Source organism: Heterodontus francisci, chromosome 18 (genome assembly GCF_036365525.1).
Source record: "Heterodontus francisci isolate sHetFra1 chromosome 18, sHetFra1.hap1, whole genome shotgun sequence".
Taxonomy (NCBI): domain Eukaryota; kingdom Metazoa; phylum Chordata; class Chondrichthyes; order Heterodontiformes; family Heterodontidae; genus Heterodontus; species Heterodontus francisci.
The window spans coordinates 15,298,827-15,318,070 of NC_090388.1; the positions used below are offsets into that span (position 1 = coordinate 15,298,827).

Consider the following 19,244-nt stretch of genomic DNA (forward strand, 5'->3'; position numbering starts at 1 on the left):
CGTTTTCTTGAGGCTGATGGTTAGGCCAAATTCATTGCAGGCAGACGCAAACCTGTCGATGAGACTCTGCAGGCATTCTTCAGTGTGAGATGTTAAAGCAGCATCGTCAGCAAAGAGGAGTTCTCTGATGAGGACTTTCCGTACTTTGGACTTCGCTCTTAGACGGGCAAGGTTGAACAACCTGCCCCCTGATCTTGTGTGGAGGAAAATTCCTTCTTCAGAGGATTTGAACGCATGTGAAAGCAGCAGGGAGAAGAAAATCCCAAAAAGTGTGGGTGCGAGAACACAGCCCTGTTTCACACCACTCAGGATAGGAAAGGGCTCTGATGAGGAGCCACCATGTTGAATTGTGCCTTTCATATTGTCATGGAATGAGGTGATGATACTTAGTAGCTTTGGTGGACATCCGATCTTTTCTAGTAGTCTGAAGAGACCACGTCTGCTGACGAGGTCAAAGGCTTTGGTGAGATCAATGAAAGCAATGTAGAGGGGCATCTGTTGTTCACGGCATTTCTCCTGTATCTGACGAAGGGAGAACAGCATGTCAATAGTCGATCTCTCTGCACGAAAGCCACACTGTGCCTCAGGGTAGACGCGCTCGGCCAGCTTCTGGAGCCTGTTCAGAGCGACTCGAGCAAAGACTTTCCCCACTATGCTGAGCAGGGAGATTCCACGGTAGTTGTTGCAGTCACCGCGGTCACCTTTGTTTTTATAGAGGGTGATGATGTTGGCATCGCGCATGTCCTGGGGTACTGCTCCCTCGTCCCAGCACAGGCATAGCAGTTCATGTAGTGCTGAGAGTATAGCAGGCTTGGCACTCTTGATTATTTCAGGGGTAATGCTGTCCTTCCCAGGGGCTTTTCCGCTGGCTAGGGAATCAATGGCATCACTGAGTTCCGATTTGGTTGGCTGTATGTCCAGCTCATCCATGACTGGTAGAGGCTGGGCTGCATTGAGGGCACTCTCCCTGGAGTACAGTTCTAGGTAGTGCTCAACCCAGCGGTCCATCTGTTTGCGTTGGTCAGTGATTATGTCCCCCGATTTAGATTTGAGGGGGGCGATCTTCTTGATGGTTGGCCCAAGAGCTCTCTTCATGCCATCATACATTCCTCTGATGTTTCCGGTGTCTGAGGCCAGCTGAATATGACTGCATAGGTGTTGCCAGTAGTCGTTTGCGCAACGCCTAGCTGTTCTTTGTGCAGTACTTCTGGCTGCTTTAAGTGCTGCGGATGTTAAATCGCTGGGGGCTTTCTTGTAGTTCAAAAGTGCAATGCGCTTAGCGGCTATGACAGGTTCCAGCTCTTCATTATGAGATTGAAACCAGTCTGCATTTCTCTTCGCACTTTTGCCGTAGGTGGTCAAAGCTGACTCATAGATGGCGTCTCTGATGTGGGCCCACTTGGTCTCAGCATCCCCTGTGGGAGTGTTTTGAAGGGCTGTTACAAGTGAATTTAGAAATTTTTGTAACAGCTGTGGGTGAGAAATTCTGCTCGTGTTGATGCGCGGGTGGCCCTTCTGCTTGGAATGATGCAACTTCTTTGGTCTGAGTCTAACCTTGCTGCACACCAGGGAGTGGTCGGTGTCGCAGTCCGCACTGTGGAAGCTGCGTGTGATTTGAACACTGTTTAAGGCGGCTCGCCTTGTGACAATGAGGTCTAGCTGGTGCCAACGACGTGATCTTGGGTGCCTCCATGAAACCTGGTGACAGGGTTTAGTGTGAAAGAACGAGTTGGTGATGCAGAGGTTATGATAGGTACACAACTCAAGCAGTCTCTGCCCGTTCTCATTCATCCTTCCAACGCCATAGCGCCCAAGGCAGGAGGGCCATGAGTCATGGTCGGCCCCAACCCTGGCATTAAAGTCCCCCAGCAGGAATAGGTGTTCGGTGTTGGGGATGCTGCTAATGATGTTATGGAGTTGTTCATAGAACTGGTCTTTAGCTTCAGGTGCGGAGCAGAGTGTTGGAGCATAGATGCTGAGTAGGTGTACTGGACCAGAGGTGGTGAGCAGTCGGATGGACAGTATGCGTTCCGAGCCATTTGAGGGAGGCTCTATCATGCTGAGCAAGGAGTTTCTGATGGCGAAGCCCACTCCATGCTGTCTTGGTTCTTCAGGATCCCTGCCCTGCCAGAAGAAGGTGTAGTCTTGCTCTGCTAGAGAGCCACTCGCGGGGAGGCGAGTCTCCTGAAGTGCTGCAATGTCTACATTGAGTCTACTGAGCTCGTTGTTAATGATGGCGGTCTTCCGAGAATCGTTGATTTGTGTAAGGTCTTCCGACAGGCCAGGACACATAGTTCTGACGTTCCAGCTTGCAAAGCGAAGGGCTGGTACCTTCTTTCCTTTTTTCATGTTGTTTGGTGCGGTGTATCAGTCCACCTTTCGGGCAATGACCCTGAGCTCCAAGCACCCATTGAAGCAGGCAGACTGTGGCGGGACAGAACCTTATTGACCGGGGGCTGCCCGGTTTGAGGCGGGCGGTAGCTGTCCAGTGAGGTGCAATGACCTCTCCCACCGACAAAGGCAACCCGTGGCGCCCAGTTTCTACGCCAATTTATCTGGACTTATAACCCGTAACTGCTGCCTTCCGTGTTGTTTTAGTCGCTGTGAGGCAACTATGGAGTGACCTCTCCATGGCGCATGCCTGGGCAAATTTATGGAGGTTGAGAGTTGCCCAGTCGTCAAAACCCCCCTCTCGGCCTTTCTGGTGGGGTCCAAAGGAGTGCAGGACACGACGTTTGGCACCAGTATGGCTGCAGGAACTGCCGGAAACATGCCAAAGGTGACACATGACCGCCTACGGGGTTCCGCTCCGGATTTTCTGTTAGGGTTTACTCCCTTAGCCTTGGTCTCTCCCGAGACGCCCACAAGGCAGTGGGGTTGTTGGGGCCCCTACACAGGTGTAGGATGGTGCCGGTGGGAGGAGGGGATGCAAGGGGGAGGGGTAGAGGGAGGGGGTGGGGGGGGGGTGCAGGGGAAGGGGGTGCGGGGTGAAGATGGTGCGAGGGGGGGGCGGGCTGGGACGGGGTTGTGAGGGGGTGAGCTGAGAGGGTGGAGCAGGGAAGGGGACGGGGGTGGGGGGGGTGGAAGGGGGGGTAAAGGGGGGGGGGAGGGGGGGTGGAATCTGGTGCAGGTAATAAGCCATTTCCTCAGTGCCCACCATCGACGTCCGGAAAGCTCATCCACGTCCTTCGGGAGGTGAAGCATCATTTGGCAGACTTAGAGGTGATTACATTTGCTAAGGGTTTTTTTTTTGCAGTGGTTTAAATAAAGGCATGCAGCATTGCCGACAGTGCGCTGCAGATGCTCTCCGAGCCATCTCCCGCGGGCGCTTTGAAGTTGCGGCCGGGGGGGCCGTTCGTGGATGTTTTGGGTGTTCGGGGCACCTTTTCACAGGACTTCTCTCGGGTCCCGCAGCTCTTGTATATTTCAATGAAATCACCTCTCATTCTTCTAAACTCCAGAGAGAATAGGCCCAATTTACTCAGCCTCTCATTATAGGACAACCCTCTTATCTCAGGAACCAATACTGCCTCCAAGGCAAGTATATCCTTCCTGAGATATGGAGACCAAAGTATGCACAGTATTCCAGGTGTGGTCTCACCAAAGCCCTGTATAATTGTAGCAAGACTTCCTATTCTTGTACTCCAATCCCCTTGCAATAAAGGCCAACATGCCATTTGCCTTCCTAATTGCTTGCTCTACCTGCATACTAACTTTCTGTGTTCCTTGTATGAGTACACCCAAGTATATCTGAACATCAACATTTAGAAGTTTCACACCTTTTTAAAAAAAATTCTGCTTTTCTATTCTTACGACCAAAGTGAACAACCTCGCACTCCCCCACATTGTATTCCATCTGCCACCTTGTTGCCAACTCACTTAACCTGTCTATATCTCATTGCTGTCTCTTTGTGTCCTCCTCACAGCTTACATTCCCACCTAACATTGCATTGTCAACAAAATTAAATACATTGCTCTTGGTCTCTTCGTCTAAGACATGAATATAGATTGTAAAATAGCTGAGGCCCCAATACTGATCTTTGCAGCACTCCATGAGTTACAGCCTGCCAACTTTATGTTCTTATGTAGCTTGAAAATGCCGTTTATCTCTACTCTCTGCTTCCAATCTGTGAACCAATCTTCTACCCATGCTATATTACCTCCAACTCCATGAGCCCTTTCCGAATGCCTTTTGGAAATCCAAATATATTACATCGACAGGTTACCCTTTATCTACTCTACTAGTTATATTCCCAAAAATCTCTTTTAAAAAAAAGTTGTCAAACACGATTTCCCTTTTGTAAAACCCCGTTGACTTTGTCTGCTCATACTCTGATTTTTCTAAGTACATTATTAAGACTTCCTTAATAATAGATTCCAGCATTTTTCCAATGATTAATGTCAGGCTAACTGGCCTGTAGTTCCCTGTTTTCTCTCTCCGTCCTTTCTTGAACAGCGGAGTTACATTTGCTAACTTTCAGTCCGCTGGAACCATTCTAGACTCTAGGGAATTTTGGAAAATCATAACCAGTGCATCCACTATCTCTGCAGCTGCCTCTTTTAGAAACTTAATCTGTAGGCCATCAGGTACACAGATACTGCCAGACCTGTTGAGTATTTCCAGCATTTCTTGTTTTTATTTCAGATTTCCAGCATCTGCAGTATTTTGCTTTTATTTAGGTCCTGGGGATTTGTTAGATTTTAGTCCCTTAAGTTTCTCCAATGATTTTCTCTGCTGATATTTATTTCCTTAAGTTCCTCACTCATATTAGCCCGTTGGTTACCCTCTATTTCTGCTCTGTAATTTGTGTCTTCCACTGTGAAGACAGACACAAAGGGGGGAATTTTATGCTGGCGGCAGGGATCTCGACGTAGAGAGAAATAGACGCTGAGATCCCTGTGTCGCCTCTTCTCCAGACGGCCCGCTGCCAATCAGGCCCTTAGGTGGCCAGCGGTGGGCCTTCTGTAGGATTTAGGACTCCAAGGGCGGGACTTCCGGCGATGGAGAGCTGCTGGCCAATCAGAGGCCGGCAGCTGCAGTGCCACTGCCGAGGCGGCGGCTACTGCTGGAGATAACAGCCCTCGAGGCTTAGGATCATCGCTGCACCCAGGCCTCAGGTAGGTCAGAGCGGGAGGGGTCTCGTGAGGGAGGGAATTGGCAGCAAGGGCAGAGGGATGGCCCTCAGTGGGCACCCCCACCCCCACCGTCCCGATGCTGGGTGCCTTTACAGACACTAAGTGCTTTTGAATGAGGGACCATGCCACCCCCGCACCCCCCCCACTTACTCACCAACCCCAGAGCCAGAAAGCAGCCCACACAGTTTATCCTACTGTGCTTCCCGAGCGGCAACAGGGCCGCCCACCGCACGGGTAGCTGCAGTGGGAAGAGGCCCTTAATTGGGGATTAACTACCCAGTTAAGGGCCTCAGTTGGCGGGGCCTGTGAACGGCCTTCCTGCCTTCCCACTCTGAACTAAAATTTCAGTCGAGGCGGGAAAGTGGCAACAACCCTCCCCGCCGACCACCATCCCACCCGATTTTTATGCTCTCCCCTCCTTCAAACCTGCCGCGAGGGAGAGCATAAAATTCCCCCAAAATATTTGTTCAATGTCTCTGTCGTTTCCTCGTTGGCCATGATAATTTCTCCTGTCTCTGCCTCTAAGGGACCAGCGTGTACTTTAGCTTCTCTCCTTTTTTATATACTTGTAAAGGCTCTTCCAATCTGTTTTTGTATTCCTGGTTGGTATACTCTCATTCTATTTTTTCCCTTTTTATCACCTTTTTTGTTGCCTTTTGCTGGTTCCTAAAACTCTCAATTCTCAGATTTATGACTGTCCCTTGCAGCACTATATAAACCTCTTTTAATCTAATACTATCCTTAACTTCCCTAGTAAATCATAGATGGATTTTTAAAATGTATTTGTTCGTGGGATGTGGGCACTGCTGGCTAGGCCAGCATTTATTGCTCATCCCTAATTGCCCTTGAGAAGGTGGTGATGAGCTGCCTTCTTGAACCGTTGCAGTCCATGGAGTGTAGATACACTCACAGTGCTGTTTGGAAGGGAGTTCCAGGATTTTGACCCAGCCACAGTGAAGGAACGGCGATATGGTTCCAAATCAGGATGGTGTGTGACTTGGAGGGAACCTACAGGTGGTGGTGTTCCCATGTATCTGCTGCCCTTGTCCTTCTAGGTGGTAGAGGTTGCGGGTTTGGAAGGTGCTGCTGAAGCAGCCTTGGTGCATTGCGGCAGTGCATCTTGTAGATGGTACACACTGCCACTGTGAATCAGTGGTGGATGGAGTGAATGTTTGTAAACGGGGTGCCAATCAAGCAGGCTGCTTTGTGCTGGTTGCTGTCGAGCTTCTTGAGTGTTGTTGGAGCTGCACCCATCCAGGCAAGTGGAGAGTATTCCATCACACTCCTGACTTGTGCCTTGTAGATGGTGGACAGGCTTTGGGGAGTCAGGAGGTGAGTTACTCGCCGCAGGATTCCTAGCCTCTGACCTGCTCTTGTACCAACAGCATTAATGTGGCTGGTCCAGTTAAGTTTCTCGTCAATGGTGACCCCCCAGGATGTTTATAGTGGGGGATTCAGCAACGGTAATGCCATTGAACATCAAGAGGAGATGGTTAGATTCTCTCTTGTTTGAGATGGTCATTCCCTGGCACTTGTGTGGCGCGAATTATAGAGTCATAGAGTTATGCAGCACATCGTGTCTGTGCTGGCCATCAAGTCTTATATGCTACGGCGTTTCAAGTGCTCTTCTAAATACTTCTTAAATGTTGTGAGAATTCCTGCTTCTACCACCTCTTCAGGTAGTGTGTTGCAGATTCCAGCCACCCTCTGGGAGAAAAAATTCTTCATCAAATCTCCTCTAAACCTCCTGCCCCTTACCTTAAATCTATGCCCCCTGGTTATTGACCCCTCCACTAAAGGAAAAAGTTTCTTCCTATCTACCCTATCAATGCCCCTCATAATTTTGTATACCTCAATCAGGTCCCCATTCAGCCTTCTCTGCTCTAAAGAAAACAACCCCAGACTATCCAATCTCTCTTCATAGTTGAAATGCTCCAGCCCAGGCAACATCCTGGTGAATCTCCTCTGCACCCTCTCCTGTGCAATCACGTTCTTCCTATAGTGTGGTGCCCAGAACTGTACACAGTACTCCAGCTGTGGCCGAACTAGCGTTTTATACAGCTCCATCATAACCTCCCTGCTCTTATACTCTATGCCTCGGCCAGTAAAGGCAAGTATCCCATATGCCTTCCTAACCACCTTATCTACCTGTGCTGCTGCCTTCAGTGATCTATGGACAAGAACCCCAAGGTCCCTCTGACCCTCTGTACGCCCTAGGGTCCTACCATCCATTGTATATTCCATTGCCTTGTTCGATCTCCCAAAATGCATCACCTCACACTTCTCAGGATTAAACTCCATTTGCCACTGCTCTGCCCATCTTACCAGCCCATCTATATCGTCCTGTAGTCTAAGGCTTTCCTCCTCACTATTTACGACACCACCAATTTGCGTGTCGTCTGCGAACTTACTGATCATACCTCCTATATTCACGTCTAAATCATTAATGTACACTACAAATCGTAAGGGTCCCAGCACCGATCCCTGTGGTACACCACTGGTCACAGGCTTCCACTCGCAAAAACAACGCTCGACCATCACCCTCTGCCTCCTGCCACTAAGCCAGTTTTGAATCCAATTTGCCAAATTGCCCTGGATCCCATGGGCTTTTACTTTCTTAATCAAACTCCCATGCAGGACCTTATCAAAAGCCTTACTGAAGTCCATATAGACTACATCAACTGCTTTACCCTCATCTACACCTCTAGTCACCTCCTCGAAAAATTCAATCAAATTTGTTAGACACGATCTCCCCCTGACAAAGTCATGCTGTCTATCCCTGATTAATCTCTGCCTCTCCAAGTGGGGATTAATCTTGTCTCTCAGAATTTTTTCCAATAATTTCCCTACCACTGATGTTAGACTCACAGGCCCATAATTACCTGGTTTATCCCTGTTACCCTTCTTGAATAATGGTACCACATTCACTGTCCTCCAGTCCTCTGGTACCTCTCCTGTGGCCAAAGAGGATCTGAAAATTTGTGTCAGAGCCTCCACTATCTCCTCCCTTGTCTCACATAACAGCCTGGGAAAAATCTCATCTGGTCCTGGGGATTTATCCACCTTTAAACCCGCTAATACAGCTAATGCTTCCTCCTTTTCAATGCTAATTTGATCAAGTATATCACAATCCCCTTCCCTGATCACTACACCTACATTGTCCTTCTCCATAGTGATCATTCAAAACCTCACCTATGTCCTCCGGCTCCACACACAGCTTGCCTCTTTGATCCCTAATGGGCCCCACTTTTTCCCTGGTTATCCTCTTGCCCCTAACATATTTATAAATTGCCTTGGGATTTTCCTTGATCTTGTCTGCCAGTGATTTTTCATGCCCCCTCTTCGCTCTCCTAATTACTTTTTTAAGTACTCCCCTACACTTTCTATGCTCCTTTGGGGCCTCCGCTGTTTTCAGCGTTCTGAATCTGCCATACGCCTCCTTTTCTTTCCTTATCTAATCCTCTATATCCCTTGACATCCAGGGTACCCTTGACCTGTTGGTCTGACTCTTCACCTTTACAGGAACATGCTGCACCTGAACCCTCACAATTTCCCTTCCAAATGACTCCCACTGGTCTGATGTAGACTTTCCTATAAGAAGCTGCTCCCAGTTCACTTTGGCCAGATCTGTTTATCATATTGAAATCTGCCTTCCCCCAATTCAGTACTCTTATTTCCAGTCCCTCTATGTCCTTTTCCATAACAACCTTAAATCTTGCAGAGTTATGGTCACTATCCCTGAAATGCTCCCCCACTGATATTTCTACCACTTGTCTGCCTTCATTCCTTAGGATTAAGTCCAGTACTGCCCCTCCTCTTGTAGGACTCTCTACGTGCTGGCTCAAAAAGCTCTCCTGAATGCACTTGAAGAATTCCGCCCCCTTTAAGCTTTTTGCACTAATACTATCCCCTCTAAAATAGGGGAAATTGAAATCCCCTACTATTATTACCCTATTATTATTGCACCTCTCTGAGATTTGCCTACATATCTACTCCTCTATCATTGCCTGACTGTTTGGAGGCCTGTAGTACACTCCCAGCCAAGTGATTGCCCCCTTTTTTGTTTTTAAGTTCTACCCATATGGCCTCATTAGAGGAACTTTCTAAGATATCATTCCTCCTTACTGCAGTAATTGACTCCTTGATCAATAGTACAATGCCACCTCCTCTTTTACACTCGCCTCCCCCCCCCCCGAACCCCCTGTCATGTCTGAAGATTCTATACCCTGAAACATTAAGCTGCCAGTCCTGCCCTTCCCTCAACTATGTCTCTGTTATAGCAATAATATCATATTCCCATGTGTTAATCAACACCCTCAATTCATCTGCCTTACTTTTACGACTCCTTGCGTTAAAATAGATGCAATCGAGATTCGCATAATTCGCTTGGAACTTAACACAGTGTTAAGGAATGTTGCTTACCACATCAGCACAAGTCTGGATGTTGTCCAGGTCTTGCTGCATATGGACATGGGCTGCTTCAGTATCTGAGGAGTCGCAAATGGTGCTGAACATTGTGCAATCATTAGCGAACAACCCCACTTCTGACGTTATGATGAAGGAAGGTCGTTGATGAAGCAGCTGAAGATGGTTGGGCCGAGGACACTACCCTGAGGAACTTCTGCAGTGATGTCCTGGGACTGAGATGATTGACCTCCAATGACCACAACCGTCTTCCTTTGCGCTAGGTATGACTCCAACCAGCAGAGAGTTTTCCCCAATTCCCATTGACTCCAGTTTTGCTGGGGCTCCTTGGTGCCATAGTCGGTCAAATGCTGCCTTGATGTCAAGTGCAGTCACTTTCACCTCACCTCTTTTCTTGCTGAGTTTTTGTATTTTAATACAATGTATTTTTGTTGAACATTTTGAATTGTCTCTTTAAATGTTTCCCACTGTTTATTCACAGATTATTACACAAAACTAGGGATTGCATTGAAGATAATATGTTTGCATGGATTGAGGATTGGTTAACAACAGAAAACAAAGAGTAGGGGTAAACGGGTCTTTTTGGGTTGCCAGGCTATAACTAGTGGCAAACCGCAAGGATCAATGCTCAGCTACTTACAATCTATGTCAATGGTTTAGATGAGGGAACTGAGTGTAATCTGTCCGAGTTTGCTAATGATACAAAGTTAGGTGGGAAAATAAGCTGTAAGGAGAACGCAAAGAGGCTGCAGAGAGATATAGGCAGGTTGACTGAGTGGGCAAGAACACGGTAGATGAAATACAGTGCGGTCAAGTGTGTAGTTATCCACTTTGGAATGAGAAAATGAAAAGCAGTATTTTTTTAATGGTGAGAGACTGGGAATTGTTGGCAATCAGAAGGACCTGGGTGTCCTTGTACATGAATCACAGAAAGTTAACATTCAGGCGCAGCAAGAATTTAGTAAAGCAAATGATAGGTTTGCCTTTATTACAAGGGATTAAGAGTATTGTAATTGTATAGGACCTTGGTGAGACCGTTTTGGTCTCCTTAGCTAAGGAAGGTTATACTAACTTTGGAGGGAGTGCAACAAACGTTCACCAGATTGATTCCTGGGATGAGGGGATTGTCCTATGAGGAGATATTGAGTAGACTAGGCCTATATTCCCTGGAATTTAGAAGAATGAGAGGTGATTTCATTCAAATATATAACATTCCTGAAGGGCTTGACTGGGTAGATGCTGAAAGGAAGTTTCCCATGACTGGGGCGTCTAGAACTAATATTTACAGTCTCAGAACAAGGGGGCAGCCATTTAGGACTGAGATGAGGAGAAATTTCTTCACTCAAAGGATCTTTGGAATTCTCCACCCTAGAGGGTTGTGGATGCTCGGTCATTGTACACACTCAAGTCAGAGATCGATAGATTTTCAGATACTAAGGGAACGAGGGGATATGAGGGTAGTGCAGGAAGGTGGAATTGAGGTAAAAGATCAGGTATGATCTTACTGAATGGTGGAGCAGGCTTGAAAGGCCTAATGGCCAACTCCAGCTCCTATTTCTCATGTCCTTATGTTCTTACATGGCGTCAAAACGTACTAATGTAAAGAACATCTAGTCATGATCACAGTTTATCATTACAGGTGGCTCAAGAGTGGCCTTGGGGAAGACCTGGAAAACAGGCCTTGCTTTATTCAGAAAATATTGCAGAGCATGAATTAGACTAAGGATGGGGAAGAAGATAAATTGTAAGGAAGTATCTTATGGAGATTGCACATGGAATCAATTATAAATTTGCTCTGAACATGCTTATCTTGGAAAAATGCAAAAGAGACATCAAACCTTGCATTCAGATTAATGGGTTCAATTAAGTCTGAGTAGGGTGGGACAGTGAACACAAATTTGAATATTTTTTAACAGTGCTTCATTGTAAATTTTAGATCCAGTTAAACTTCACTGATCCTAAGTTGCTCTCATGCAGCTGGACTGTTTCAGGACAAATTTAGGATTAGGATCTAGTTTTAAATCAGTCCTAACTAAATTTATAAAGTCAAGCTAATGATTGGATAATGCCTACTGGGCTATATTCTTCTGTGCATTTACATTTATACAGGTATTAACCTGTTCAAGGGTTCAGGACTATGAAACATTAACACACACATACATGCAGTAAAAAAGAATCACCAGATTTCCATATATGAACTTTGCAGCTCAAAAGTTCGACTCTGAAAATCTTTTAACATGTTTTATTTATGCAAACAGAATGAATTCACATTCAGTCTCAATGAATTGATATAGATATAAGTATATTCTGTAGAGTACAGGTCAACGAGGAATTAAAGGATGTCCACTATCCAGACTATGCGGTGTGATTATAAAGTTTTATAGTACATGCAGTGTAAGGATTAATTGTATCGTCTAATGAAAATGTTTTGTCTCTCGGAAAAATGAACCGTTTTTCAGTATCTACAGGGAAATGTTGGAAAATTTTATCCTGTTCTTGATGCATGAAAATCGTCATGGTGTAAAGATACTTTTATAGATCAAATTGCGGAATTATAAATCAACTTCTCTACACAAGTGGCCATGGGACTTATTGATTCCAGTAATTGTTGGCTACCATTAAGACATCTGATGAATGAGTTGCTTGATTGCTAGCTGAATAGTCGATAACCAGAGGGCACAGATTTAAGGTGATTGGCAAAAGAACCAGAGGTGACTTGAGGAAAGACTTTTTTTTTAACACAACAAGTGGTTAGGATTTGGAATGCACTGCCTGATAGGGCAGTGGATACAGATTCAATAGTAGCCTTTAATAGGAAATTGGTTAAATACTTGAGGGAGAAAAACTTGCAGTGATCTGTCAAAAGAAACAGGGCAATGGGACTGGGGAGTGAGACTAACTGGATTGCTCTTCGAAAGAAACAGCGCAGACTCAATGGGCCAAATAGCCTCTTCCTGTGCTGCTGTACTAGTCTGTGATTCTATAAAAGCACTACTTGGTGCACATTTAAACCTCACTGATGGGAAGACTCCAGGTTGATCTGCTGCCTTGGTCTGAGTGACCTATCTTGGCCATGGCACAGCTGATTCCACAGTTGGGTTTGGGCTGACAATGGGAAAATAGCTAAGGTTCCCTCTCGTATGCTATCCCATAACTTGTGCTGGTACAGGTCAGATGTAAAAAATAATCGCTTGGACCAGATACTGGAGGGTCACCTGTGGAACCAAATCGACAGGAGAAGGGGGAAAGAAAATGGACGAGACTATCATTTTTGTTTCTCGTTCTCAAAAAGGATATATTTAGGAACTGGGTAGTGAATTAAACTCCATTCTTTTAACTTTGTAATAATCCTTACAGGGAAACTGGGGATCGGTCTCAGGGAACGTGATGACGGTTGGATGTTTGATGGTTGCTCTGCAGAAACTTCCTTCCATGGTAAGTATTGCTGATGTTTGCCATAACCTTCAGCAACTAATCTCTCTAAGATGTCTCGAATTGACTGGGTTAGCAGCCAATACTACATGGGCAGTGGATGTTCCAAGCAGGTAGGATTCAAATAAAATGCTTGAGCCTAGAGATGCATTACTGAGGGAGCTTATAGGATCTGCAATACGTCTGATTTATGGAGAAGTTTGTGGCCTCTTCTATAAATTATATCGGGGTAATGGGCAAAAATAATAAGCCTAGCTGCCCAGGAAACTAAATCTGGGGATCTAGCCCTGAGACTGTTTTCTTTTGAGAGAAACTGTGGATTAATCATAGTAAAATTGTTAAGACATAGAGATCGTGAGCAGAGATATTTTGAGATAAGCAAAACTACCTTTAGTTTATTAAGTTTTTCTCCTTTACCTCTGTGTTGTACTCCCACATCCTCCCCTGCACCTTTCATCCCACAGCCTGCCTTTCACACCCCCTCCCCCACACCCTCCCTCCTAGTGGAGGTCCAAAGAGACTTGGGGTCCAGCTACATCAACAGGTACAGATAATAATCTCAAAGGCTAACGGAATGGTGGCTTTTATATCTAGAGGATAAGAATACAAGAGGGTAGAAGTTATGCTTCAACTATATAAAGCCCTAGTTAGACCACACTTGGAGTTACTGTGAGCAGTTCTGGGCACCACATCTTAGGAAGGATGGATAGGCTTTGGGGGGACAACAGCGTAGATTTACGAGCATGATATCTGGACTCCAAGGGTTAAATTACAAGGAGAGATTAAACAAACTAGGGTTGTGTTCCCTGGAATTTAAAAGATTGAGGGGTGATTTGATTGAAGTTTTCATGATATTAAGGGAAACTGATGGGGTGGATAGAGAGAAACTATTTCTGCTATTTGGGAGTCCAAGACTAGGGGGTGTAGTCTAAAAAATTAGAGCCAGACCTTTCAGGAGAGAAATTGGGAAACACATCAACACACAAAGAAGTTTGGAGCTCTCTTCCGTAAATGGCAATTGATGCTCAAGGAATTTTATTTACTTTTAAATGTGAAATTGATGGATAACACCAAAGGTGTTAAGGGATATGGGGCAAAGGCAGGTATGTGGAGTTAGGTCACAGATCAGCCATGATCTCATTGAATGGTGGAATGGGCTTGAGGGGCTGAATGGCCTACTCCTGTTCCTATGTTCCTCCCCCAAACCCACCCCCACATTCTCCCCTATTCCCTCTCCCAGTCCTCCTTTTCTAGAAAGAGTCTGTGGAAATGTAAATTGTTCTCCATTTCTGCCTCGCTCTCTCGCTCCTACTTCTCTTCTCATTTACCACCATGCATTTCTTACTCTGCTTTTATTTCATCTTCGGTTTTGGCTCCACAACATTTCCCTCTTCCCTGCCTGCTCATTTCCCGTGGTGTTTGCACTGCACTGCAGGGAGCACCCTGATTAAGGATCCCAGAAATCATCCTTTGACAGGCGTGAAAATCAATATTGTAAACCGAGAAAGAAAAATTATCTCTTTTGCTCACTCCTAATGGTACTGAGTGTCCATTAAGTCCTCTCGTGTGTGTTTTATGTACAGCTTACGAAATAAATGATCCTCCAGTGAATCAAACACAAGCACATTTCTGCAGGGGCGAGGAATTTGCCCTGCTTGTCCCAGTGTGCACCCAATTTGGAAGATTCCCTGCTTATAATTGTGGGGACATTACCTTAAAGGCTTGCTACCCGACCCGAAGCCGACGGGACTCAACGGCATGTCGGGTTTGGGTCAGGTCGGGTTGCACTTCCGGGTCCAGCATTCGGGCACGGGTGGGGCTGTGTCGGACACACTCTATCACAAATAAGTGGCTCCAATGTTAATTTAATTTTTGGACTTTAAAGGTGGTTTTGTTACAGTTATTTTAAGCTTGTGCAGATCAGCAACAAAGTGAAAAATGGAAGGTAAGTTAACTGATGGTCGGGTCAGGCGCGGGAAAAATGGAAGGACTCGGGCCGGGTCGGGCTTGGGGCGGATGTGGTTCTGTCGGGCTCGAGTCGGGTTTTTTTTGTTGCAGACCCGAGCAGGCCTTTACATTACCTTTCTCAGGGCTAACTCGGGTTCCTGCCGGACTTCCGTTAAAGTAATAGCGGGAGGCTCGAGAAGCCCTGGGAGAATTTAGCTCTACCCCCATACCACTAACCCCTCCCCACTCCGCCCCCCAGTCTCTGTGACTCTGATGCCGTGACCAAACGTAGTTGCATCCAAGCCTCACTAACCACATGGTAACAATATTGGAACATTTCAAATGCCGTGCAGGTAAAATGTTGTGTACAGGGGACATTTTCAGCATTCAAACATTTTTAAATATTCCAATGAACGCCTGGCTGGTCTTCCACATTCTACCCTCTGTAAACCTTGAGCTCATCCAAATCTCTGCTGCCCATGTCCTAACTCGCACCAAGTCCAGTTCATCTATCACCTCTGTGCTCGCTGATCTACACTGGCTCCTAGTCTGTCAATGCCTCAATCTTAAAATTCTCATCCTTGTTTTCAAATCCCTCCATGGACTCACCCCTTCCTATCTCTGTAACCTCTTCCAGCCCTTACTACCCTCTGAGATATCTGCACTCCTCTAACTCTGGCCTCTTGTATATCCCTGATTCTAATCGCTCCACCATTGGCAACTGTGCCTTCAGCTGCCTCAATCCTAATCTCTGGAATTCCCTCCCAAAATCTCTCCACCTCTCTCCCTCTTTTAAGACGCTCCGTACCTCTTTGACCAAGTTTTTGGCCACCTGTCCTAATATCTCCTTATGTGCCTCAGTGTCACATTTTGTTTGATAACGCAGCTGTGAAGTGCCTTGGGACATTTTACTACGTTAAAGGCACTGTTCACAATATATATCAATGATTTGGATGTGGAGACCAAATGTAGTATTTCCAAATAAAGGCCTGCTCGGGTCTGCAAATGAGACCCGACCTGAGCCCGACAGAAATCCATCCGAGCCCGAGTCCTTCCATTTTTCCCGCGCCCGACCCGACCATCAGTTAACCTTCCGTTTTTCACTTTGTTCCTTACCTGCACAAGCTTAAAATAACTGTAACAAAACCACCTTTAAAATCCAAAAAGTAAATCAACATTAGAGTCACTTACCTGAGGTGGTGATAGAGCGTGTCCGATCCGGCCCGACCCAACCCGAGCCTGAATGCCGGACCCGGAAGTGCAACCCGACCCGACCTGAACCCGACACAGCCTCACAGCTCCAGGGACCCGGGTTCGATTCCGGGTACTGCCTGTGTGGAGTTTGCAAGTTCTTCCTGTGTCTGCGTGGGTTTTCTCCGGGTGCTCCGGTTTCCTCCCACAAGCCAAAAGACTTGCAGGTTGATAGGTAAATTGGCCATTATAAATTGCCACTAGTATAGGTAGGTGGTAGGGAAATATAGGGACAGGTGGGGATGAGGTAGGAATATGGGATTAGTGTAGGATCAGTATAAATGGGTGGTTGATGTTCGGCACAGACTCGGTGGGCCGAAGGGCCTGTTTCAGTGCTGTATCTCTAATCTAATCTAATGTCATCGGGTTCGGGTCGGGTGGCAGGCCTTTATTTCCAAGTTCACGGATGACACAAAACTATGTGGGAATGTGTGTTGTGAGGAAGATGCAAAGCGGCTTCAAGGGGATTTGGACAGACTTAGTGAGTGGGCAAGAACGTGGCAGATGGAATATAATGTGGAAAAATATGAGGTTATGCACTTTGGTAGGAGGAACAGATGTACAGAGTACTTTTTAAATGGTAAGAGATTATAAAGTGTAGATGTACAAAGGGAACTGGGTCTCCTTGTCAATAAGTCACTGAAAGCTAAAATGCAGGTGCAGCAAGTAATTAAGAAGGCTAATGGTATGTTGGCCTTTATCGCAAGAGGATTTGAGTACAGGAGTAGTGAAATCTTGCTTCAATTGTTTAGCATCTTGGTTAGATTGCACCTGGAGTACTGTGCGCAGTTTTGGTCCCCTTACCTTAGGGAGGATATTATTGCCATTGAGGGAGTGCAACAAAGGTTCGCCAGACTTGTTCCTGGGATGGCGGGACTGTGTTGTGAAGAGAGATTGGGGAAACTGAGCCTGTATTCTCTAGAGTTTCGAAGAATGAGAGGTGATCTCATTGAAATCTACAAAATACTTAAAGGGATAGACAGGGTAGATGCAGGTAAGATATTTCCCCTGGTTGGGGAGTCTAGAACCAGGGGACGTAATTTCAATAAAAGGGGGAAGCCACTTAGGACAGAGATGCGGAGAAATTTCTTTACTCAGAGGGTTGTGAATCTTTGGAATTCTCTACTCCAGAGGGCTGTGGAAGCTTAGTCATTGAGTATGTTTAAAGCAGAGATTGACAGATTTCTAAATACAAATGACATAAAGGGATATGAGGATAGTGTGGGAAAAAGGCATTGAAGTAGATGATCGGCCATGGTCGTATTAATAGCGGGGCAGGCTCGATGGGCTGAATGGCCTACTCCTGCTCCTATGTTCCTATATAAATATAATTTGCTGTTGAATTAATATTTTGAAATAAAGGGTTTGCATCGTAAATGTAAAAGTTGGGCAGCAGGATATTAGGATGCAAAATCTGATTTAAAGGGCTATTGCATTTTGTTTCTTTGTTGAAGAATGTACTCAAATGAAACAAAACATTGCATTAAGGCAGCTATGTGTCAACGGTAGGTCAGTTGGTAGCTCTCTAACCCTCTGAGTCATAAAGTTGTGGGTTTAAGTCCCACTCTAGGATTTGAGCATAACAATCTAGGTTGATACTCCAGTGCAGTATTGAGGGAGTGCTGCAATGTCAGAGGTGCTGCCTTTCAGATGCCATGTTAAACTGAGGCCCTGTCAACACTCGCTGGTGGGTGTAAAATATCCCATGGCACTTCTCTGAAGAAGTTCTCCTCAGTGTCCTGGTCAATATTTATCCCACAGTCAACAAAAGACTCCGGTATATCTGGTCATTGTCACATTGCTGTTTGAGGGAATTTGCTGTGTGCAAATTAGCTGCTGCATTTGCTAGTTTACAACAGTGACTAAACTTCAAAAATACTTCATTGGCTTTAAAGCGCTTTGGGGCATCCGGTGGTTGTGAAAGGCGCTATATAAATGCAAGTCTTTTTCAGTGACAACAGCAAAATATGCTGGAGGCTAGAAATCCGAAATAGAAACAGAAAATGCTGGAATAACTCAACAGGTCTGGCAGCATCTGTGGAGAGAGAAACAGAGTTAACGTGTCAGGATGGGGTGACCTTTCATCGGAACTGGAAAATGTTAGAAATTTTACAGGTTTTAAGCAAGTACAGAGGCCGAGAAAGGGAGCAGGAGAAGAAAGACCAAAAGGGAAGGTCTATGTTACTGTGGAAGACAGGACCACTCTGTCCTCAGCCTTCTACACTGTTCTAATGAACTCAGTGGAAGCTGGAGGAACGGCACCTCATCTTTCAGTTGGGCACTTTACAGCCTTCTGGACTCAACATTATTTCCACAATTTCAGACCGTAACCACTGCTTCCATTTTTAGGACAGTAGGTGCTGGTAATGCTTCTGCAGTTTCGCACGTACACCTTCTGTAGACCCATCTGTTGTTATTTTATTAATTATTCCCACCTACTATTGCCTTGCACCGTCATCCCTATCGTCATCTACTCTCTCCTGCCCTCCACTCTATCACAGACAGACCTTCCTGTTTAATTCTGTCCTCCCCTCCCCCTTTTTCCCTGCCTCGGTACTTGCTTAAAACGTGTTACATCTCTAACCTTTGCCAGTTCTGATGAAGGGTCATTGACCTGAAACGTTAACTCTCTTTCTCTCTCCACAGACGCTGCCTCACCTCCTCAGTATTTCCTGCAATCTCTGTTTATGTTCAATTCACTTGCCGTCTGTTGTCAAACGTGGTTGAATATTAATAGAAAACTATGACAGTCTGTAAAGTGATTGTACCTCAGGTTCAAAAACCATAAAGCTCCAATGCACCTGCAGTGTTGATGAGGTTATTTAATTAGTTCCTTGCAACTTGGCTGGCTGTAACATGACCTTTTTACTGAATATTAGGAAATAAACATATTTTCAAGGAAGGAACGAGCATCAGGAGCCGCTACATAAATTTGGTTAAGGAGGAATCTGTGTGATATGGGGTGAGGTTTTATCTGCCCCTGGGTGAGGCAGGGGGTGGGGGGTGCCAGTAAAATGCTGGGGAGCTGAGTGGGGGGGGGGGGGGGGTCTTCC

General features: G+C 45.9%; 1 protein-coding gene across 1 annotated transcript in view; it reads left to right on the top strand.

Annotated features, from left to right (window-relative positions):
* c18h12orf56 (chromosome 18 C12orf56 homolog) overlaps positions 1-19,244 on the top strand; it is a 92,117-nt gene that overhangs the window by 62,652 nt on the left and 10,221 nt on the right. The window contains exon 11 of the mRNA XM_068051178.1: positions 12,919-12,996. Coding sequence (XP_067907279.1) covers positions 12,919-12,996 — 78 coding nt within the window. The remainder of the gene's footprint in view (positions 1-12,918; positions 12,997-19,244) is intronic.